Raw genomic sequence first — 8,590 nt, forward strand, 5'->3', positions numbered from 1 at the left:
ATTAATTATTACAGTCTTACTGAACTGCTACACTTTATTTACATGTTTGTTTCCCCAGTAGATATCCCCTCAAATAATGGAATATTTTATTTGTCTTTGCAGTTCCAATACCTTGGACAGTGCTTGACACACAGAAGGGTCCAATAAAAATATTGGTTTGGCCAAAAAGTCTGTTTAGTTTTTCCATAAAATAAAAGACATATTTTTCATTTTCACCAATAATTTTATTGATTTGGATATTCTGAGTATGTCAGCTATCTCCTGCTATTGGCTTCTAGTGGGTAGAGGCCAAGGATGCTGCTAAATATCTTTCAATGCATAAGACTGCCCCACAGCAAAGAATTATTTGGCCAAAATGTGAATAGTACCAAGAAACTCTGCAAACCACTTTTGACATGTTTATCAGTCATAGCACCTTCTCCATATACTGCACAAATCTTTTGTTTCAGTTGCAGTTTTACCTTTCTTGAAATAATAAAGCACAATAAGCCAAAAATGTTGCATATATTCTTCCATCTCTAATATTAAAATGGTTTTACAAAAATTCACCAGTTTTGATAAGTATTTTTTTAAATATACACTGATAATGACAGCTGTCACAATACAATCTATCAAAACTGTTTCAAATGAAATTAAAGACAACTAAGCACTACTAGAGCCATTGAAAAAACTAAACAAACTTTTTGGCCAACCCAGTATTTGTTGAATGGATTTCTTCAAATGTTGAAAGAAACAGTAAAAGTAACAGTCAAACAAATCCCAAAAGAATTAATTTAATTTTCCAGTCTTGAAAGAAAATGGGATCTAAGCATGAAATCTCTAAGTGGCCTAAAAAGTGGACCTGAATGCACTGACACCTGAGGCAGATAAATTCAACTGGCAGTAGGTAAGTGCAAGGTAAATACCCTGCTTTTCCCTTTCATCACATTTCTTAAAGGTTATATGGAGTACTCCTTATTGGGTATACAAAGTCCCCAGTGATTGGGACTATTACATGTTTTATTTGGCATTTTGACATTTAAAGACATATTTCAATCAAATAAAGGGTTTCAACCAAGTTCTGATAATAGTTAAGAAACTAAAACTGAATGAAAGCTCCAATGCAGATTGAGTCCTGGCCAGGTAGCTCAGCTGGTTGGAGCATCACCCCACACACCAAAAAGCTGTGGGTTTGATTCCCAGTCAGGTCACATAGCTAGGCAGTGGGTTCAATCCCTGGGCGGGGCATGTCTAGGAGGCAACCAATTGATGTCTCTCTCACAGCAATTCTTTGCTTTCTTTCTCTCTCTCTCTCTCTTTCTCTCTCTCTCAAAGCAATGAACATATCCTCAGGAAACAATTAAAAAATTAAAGTAATAAAAAATAAAAAACTGAATGAAAGCTCCCATCCAGATTGATTCAGAAGAGTCCTTTGTACTAGCCACCAAATGAATGGTTCGCAAAAGTAAGAACAGGCACTAGCTCTTAACTCCAACATTTTGAGAGATAAATATGTTAAGGTAGTATAAGACATGTTAGGTAAAGTAGCTGATAAGTCTTTGTGGGTTACCCAACTTCTTCCTGGCAGTTGATGACAACCCACATTAAAGCACAGGCTAAGAAATATAAAAGTATAGTATGGTCTGAAGTAAAACTTTTGTTTTAGTATTCTTTACATCATCGTGCAAAAGTGTTATACTTTATAGTCATAATTTTTACTTCCTTAAATCATATTAGAAAAGACCCTAAAAATTATCAACTCAAACTCCTTACTCTTATAAATAAGGAAGGTCTACAGAAGCACATGACTTGCCCAAGGTCATACTGGTAACCAGAGGCAGAGTATGAACTTAATTAAACTAAGGTCTCCAATTTAAGAGTTCTTTCCACTAGATGAAGTACTTTTGTATCTTAATATGCCTTATAGGAGTTTGGTCCTAAATACACATGTGTATGTATCTGTAGATATACACATATATGGGTGAGTATGTATACACATCCCCATATCTACCTACATACATACTTTCCTATCACTTGAAAAACCAGGCTGTTCAGACGTGTACTAAAATAAGTATACCAGTTAATTGAAAAGACTAGTCCTGTGAGAAGGCATTCATTTTCTGAATGAACCACCAGAAAGCAAATCTTTATGTTTATATTTATTTGAATGTATTAATTATATGAAACATAATGTTTAAGGTCATGGGCCCTACAGTAATAGACCGGTTTATAATCCTGTAATTCCAGCTCTGACATTTAAGTATGAACAAATTTATTTAACCTTTCTAAGCCTCAGTTTCTTCACCTGCAAAACTGTTAGGAAAAAAGAGAACTGACTTGTGAAGATTAAATAAGAGGATGAACATAAAGGACTCTGCCCAGGACCTACTATTTACACAATAATTTAGCTATTATTATCATTAACACTGCCTACTAATTTCTTGGTTTTCTACAAAAGTGCCCCAACCGAAGTTTTCTATATATTTAAAACACACACAAATACAACCCCAATTATATATTATCTGTTCTTTTGAAAGTACAGTATAGCAGTCTAAGAACCCTTTTCAAGAAAACTTTTGCTTTTCTTTTTTGGAAATTCTTTGTTTTCTTTTTTTGAAACTCTTATTCCAAATTGATTTTTAAATTCTAAGAATGTCCAGTGCCTATAATGAGAGTTCAGAATTTAAAAACACAAATTGTTTTCTGCCTTCTCACAGTTTGGTTGCTTCAATTCAGCAAAGAGGAAATACAACTGATTCAGAAAGAAAATGAATGTCCCTGCTTCTCACTAAAGTACCCTTCTGGTGTTCAGACACAAAGGACACTTTCTATCTCATGATGGTAGTGAGAGCAAATTATTTCCAAGATTTACTGTGGATTTATTTTTTAACTCTGTTAGAATCTGAAATTAACACAATTACCAAAAACCCTTTTTCCACACATGTTATCATACCTCAATTAAAATATAACCCCCTCTACCACATTTCTAAAATACTGTTTATCACAAGTACAATACAATAGCAGGACAGTATTATCAACTAACTCAGAGAAGTGACCTTTCTAGATATTTATTTCTTAACACTTAAGAAGCTCCTTTGGTTTAATTTCTTTAGTAATCACTCATGTTCTATAATGCTTGCTAGATGACTAAAAGGATACAACATTTACATACATTCATTTCAATAGTCAAATTTGTCTAAGTAAAACTTATTTCATTTTACTGTAAATCTCAACTCTTTTTGAATATGCTACAGTTTTGGTTCCTAGAGTACTCTGAAATTTCAGTTACAGAATATATAATTTAATTTGAAAGTAAATCAATACTAAAAAAATGATATGATCATCATCTTTTTATAAAAGATTAAACAGCTATGAATTGTATTTTACCAGGACTAAAATGCATTAAATTACATTTCACTGACATAAGATCAAAAGAACCTCATAAATACAATGCAGTATTTTTTTTTACCAGAATGAGGTTATAAAAAAGAAGCTAAACCAAAAAGTATTCCCTCTAGAAAACACTGTTTCAAAAATTTTAAAACTTTCTTGACATTTGACCCATTATTTTAAAGTTCATCTTATAAACAAAATCATTAAAAGGTTGCTGAAAAACAACCCCAAAGAATTATAAATAAAAAGTTATTTTTTTCCCAAAATGCAATGCTACTTTTCAGCTATCACAAATGACTAAGAAATGTTCATATACTACACATTCATCTATTTTAAAATTGTAAAATTCTTCTAAAATTATTCCTAGCTTAAATTAAAACCTGACTTTGAGATGTAAAATGTGGTTATATTATAAGCAATATTATGGTTTTTAAATAAAATATAAAATCAAAGTTAATAAATTTGTAGCTTTTATTAGCTTAAATTGGTAATTTATAAAAACAGAACTGGCTTCTCTTAGAGATTAAAAATAATTTAAAGTCACCATAATTTTATAAAACAAATGGCAGACTGGTGAAATGTACAACAATGTCTAATCTCACGGAATTGGGGATTTTACATATATGCTCAAAATCATATAATAGTGGGGGATGGGAAGAAAAATGGCTTCAAGCTCTTGAAAAATACTGTATGGGAAGATAACACGGATAATTTTTTAAATACATGTGTTATTACAGAGTAATACTTCAAAGAGAAATAATTAAACAACAGTCAACATACTTCCTGACACTGATTTTTCAAATATCACCAAACTATCTATTCTGCTAAGAAGTACTTTTCAATACATGCAGGTCCCAGAGTCTCAAGTTTTCAAATCCCCACCTTTTGCAGATATCTGTACTGCTTTACTACTACATCGGAAAACTGTAATGCACACTCCAAATTAATTAGAATTACTGTATTTCCTTTACAGTACACTTTAAGTTTTTTAGAAAGGTATCTCAGTAAACCTAAAAAAAAAAAAGTTGAATAAATATACACTTCCTTTTTCAATATCCAGAATATGAAAGTAGTTTAAATATGGCTTCCCTCTGACACCTCCCAGGTAACTTAACTTCAGCATGGTTTCATTTTTTTAGTGCTAATGCAGTTCTGAATACACCCTCTTTACCTAATTTGAAAACACACATACACACACAGAGACACACAATTATTTTAATTGTTAAACAGCAGCTAACCAAACAGAGATGGTCAAGAAAAGCCACTTGGTTTATAACAAAAATCTAAAGATTATATAATAAGCTTTGATATTATCTTCCCAGCAATTTTCTATAATGTCAAAGGCAACAGAAACAATATCCATTTTTACAATTGGAAAACCAGGAGTTAATTAAACACATTTTCTCCTCAACTAAGAATTGTCTTCTCTTTTGTCAATACTACAAGACATTCATCCAGTGACAAAGAAAACATGAACACCTGCTCGCTTAAGAAACTAAATTGGGAGCATTACCATAGACTTAATTGTTATTTCTAAGGAAGAATATTTAAAGCAAAGAGACTAAAGTTTATTGCCAGCTCCTAATTTGAGGGGGAATGCTTGAACAAGGTAACCCCTATTTGCCACTGGCCTTTTCCCCCGCCACCCACCCTACACCAACCCCCATTGTTCTATGTAAAATTCACAGCTAACACTATCTAAATAGCAATTGCTACATTTACCTTGCAGATGATCACTATTAAGAACTCTTCAGACTGGACTTACCTGCTGCTCTCTTTCCCCCCAAATAAAATCCAAATTTGATAATAAATCAATCACAAACTAGTGGAGGAAAGGATCACAGCTTTCTTTCCTTTCAGACTGGTGGATGTCACTCCAGACGCAAGTGAGGAAATCCCCAGAAGTTTAGCATAATAAATCGACACCCCCCCCCCCCCCGCCACCAAAATAATTTACACTGACGTTTCATAACGAATTTCTTTTTAAAAATCTGAAAAGTACACAGCTCATGGAGTAGACACTCATTTTCCCTATGAGCCACCAAAGTAAAACACAGAGGCGGCAGCACGCACGATTTAGTGTGGGTTTGGATCCCTCGTACACCACTTCCTCCCCAAAGCTGGGTAGCAGGGACAGATGCGGGTGTCGAGGAAGTGGGAGATTCGCACTCCAGCGCCCGGCTCTCCCTCCCGGCTACCTGCCTGGGCCAGCGGGAGCGCCGCCCAGCGTGGACGCCCGCACTGACACAAACACTCACCCATCTTTCCTCTTGGCTTTGTAGACGTGACCGTAAGTGCCTCGGCCAACTTTGCAGCCCTCGTATTCAAACAGGTCCTCGACCCGCTCCCGCTCGCTGCTCAGCTTCACTTTAAAGTCATAGTCCATTGTCACAGCCTCCGAGGCCGGAGAGCTGGGGTTGGGGGACCAGGGGACAGGGTTGGGGACCGGGTAAGCACCGGCAGCCGCAGCCCCCGGGAACCCGCCCGCTCTATACCCAGCGGCCGCAGCACCAGCACGACTGATGCGGCACAAGCAGCAGGAGGCCCCTCGAGAGCGCTGGGGACATCCAGGGGGGCAGCAGCAGGGCAGAGGCCGGACGAGGGGTGAGGTGCGACGGAGAGGTTCCCCCTGACCAAGGAGAGCGGAGGGACGAGGGCTGGGGGTGGGGAGCGGGTGTTTCTGCCCTTGTCCCCGCTGGCTCTCGGGGCGCCGGTTCTGTCTCCGGCCGCGCGTTCTGCTCCCGCTGCGGGGAGCAGCAGGGTGGCCACGGCGGGTTCTCCTCCTCTCAAACAGGCACTCACGCCTCACACTCTCTCACACGCACGCTCACACTCACTCATTCACTCACTCATTCTCCCATACACTCAAACAGAAAGGCAGCTCCGCACAACAGCCGGTACCTCCTCAGAGAGAGGAGGAGGGAGGGGACTCGTGGAACACGGCCGCAGCTGTCGCAAAAACGTCGCGAAGGCTTGGACTGCCTCCGACCCTCCTTTTAGCCGGTTTCGCGGTGGCAGTCTGCCGCCGGCGCAGCTGGCACCCGGAGGACCATGTGGAGGGAGCGGGGTAGACACTGCCCACAGTTGCCCCCAAATGCACCACGTGGACCGTCCCGACGGTGGCCAGAGCCCCAGACTACAATGCCCAGAATCCACAGGCCGCCGCTGTTCTCACCCCTCCTATGACTCCACCCCACAGAGTGGGAATATGCGGAGCATTGCATGATGGGATTAGTAGTTCAAGGAGAGAGAAGTTGCAATCAGTTGGGGAATTTTTTTTAATTAATTTATTTTTTTTTAACAGCCATATCGTTAGTGTTAGTTTTGGGCCATAAACTCAACCAAAGAAAGTCACGTGTGAGGGAGGCTAGCTTGTATTAGAATCATATTTTATACCATTTATGAACTCCAGATTTCAAAGGGCATTATCATTATCAAAAAGTGTCTATATATTTGTGAAGGTCCCACGGACTTTCACTTGGTGTACACTTGTGGTTCACTGTCTGGTAAGAGCTGCACAATGATATCAGCATGCTGATACACATTACAAACATCAATAAAAGTGAATCAATGACCAGTGTCCACACTAATCCTAAATAATGTTACCCTTGTGACAGATGACGATCCAAATCCTTCCAATCCATTCAAAGGGTACATTATTTTATGATCTTCTGCACCTTTGCCTGTAAGAACAGCAATTTTTAGGAGTGATTACGGCAGTGGATCTAACTCCATGGAAACTGGTATATTAATCATTTTACGGTAGGGAAGATGTCACCTGGAGGAATCCCTATATCTTGACAGTAATCCCTCATTTTGTCTTAACTCCTATTTAAATGTTTTTTTTTGATTTTTCGATTTTATATTAATTATTTTTGTATTTATTTTACAGCTGCTGTTCCAATAAACTCCCCACTCCCAAGAGCACATATAATTTCTCCCCCTTTTTAAAAATAGTTTCTCATTTATTTTTTAAAAGATTTTATTTATTTTTAGACAGAGGGGAAGGGAGGAAGGGAGAGAAACATCAATGTGTAGTTGCCTCTTAAGCGCCCCCTACTGGGGATCTGGCCTGAAACCTGGGCATGTGCCCTGACTGGAAATCAAGCCCGCGACCCTCTGGTTCGTTGGCCGGCTCTCAGTCCACTGAGTCACACCAGCCAGGTAATCTCTCACGCTTTTGAAGCCCCATAACACTTTTTTCACCTTTCCTGTGGCTTTCATCAAAATCTGTCTTTTATTTCCTCTTTATTGATAGATTATAAATTCCTGCAGGAATTCATATTTGCATGTTCCATAATACTTAGTCTAATACTTGGATTGTGGTGCACAGGAAACATTGTTGAATTAATGAGTGCTCATGTTTATTTCAAAAATATCCTGTACAGATAATGGCAATGATACCCTTTTATGAAAAATCTTAATAAGTGTTCTCTTATATAAATCTCCTTGGAGAAAATAGTGAATTCACCACTGGTTTAAACGAAGTTGTTTTTACCTAGTGCATTAAATCTTATTTAGTGTTTAAGCACACTGACTGATTAGGTGGGGCCCGGAAGTGAATCCTGCTTTGTCATTTATTAGCAATGTGTCTTTGGACCCTCAGTTCCTTTCTTTATAAAATGGAGATATAAAATGCCCTAGCTTATAGTAAGTGTACAACAAAGTTAAGCTTTCATTAATGACTTTTTATAATTTCTATTCAGTGATATAAATTGGGTCCTTTGCTAGCAGGACTGTTTCTTTAGTTCTAAGAATAACACTACAGGGTCTGGCACAAATAACTCCCCTTTTTTTAATTACAAAACCATAAGTATGTAATTCTGTAACACAACAATATCACACTCAAGCACACCATATGACATTTTAGGTGAAATGTTCAAATTAAAACTATAAATTATTACACCCATATTATTATGTACCAACCACACTGGAGCAGGCATTACTTCTGCTGGACCCTGTATTTCCTAAATATGGATTTAGAATAGACCCTTTCTGAAAAATACATTTTGTGTTTCTTGAGGGATGTGTCTTTTTGTCCAAGTGTTTACTCATAGATATTGAGAACTCAAACCACTGCACTGGAGGAAAAGTTGTGGTGAAGAGCGGAACTGGGCTGGGCCCCACACTGTGTGCCCCCACCCCATCACCCATCTTCTGCACCACCTGCATATGATGTTCAAAAACCCTGAAGGTCCCAGACTTCTTTAAATGTACT

The 8,590-nt window shown here is 38.1% G+C and overlaps 1 protein-coding gene across 3 annotated transcripts in view; it reads right to left on the reverse strand.

Annotated features, from left to right (window-relative positions):
- The window catches only part of CDK8 (cyclin dependent kinase 8), a 132,083-nt gene extending 125,789 nt beyond the window's left edge, over positions 1 to 6,294 (reverse strand). For all 3 annotated transcript variants that reach the window (XM_054577149.1, XM_054577148.1, XM_054577150.1), the window contains exon 1: positions 5,631 to 6,294. In XM_054577149.1, coding sequence (XP_054433124.1) covers positions 5,631 to 5,758 — 128 coding nt within the window. In that variant the 5' untranslated portion in view covers positions 5,759 to 6,294. The remainder of the gene's footprint in view (positions 1 to 5,630) is intronic.
- Between the last annotated feature and the right edge of the window lie 2,296 nt (positions 6,295 to 8,590).

Source organism: Pteronotus mesoamericanus, unplaced genomic scaffold, assembly GCF_021234165.1.
Source record: "Pteronotus mesoamericanus isolate MK-2021 breed Mesoamerican mustached bat unplaced genomic scaffold, CSHL_Meso_final contig_41, whole genome shotgun sequence".
NCBI classification, from domain to species: Eukaryota; Metazoa; Chordata; class Mammalia; order Chiroptera; family Mormoopidae; genus Pteronotus; species Pteronotus mesoamericanus.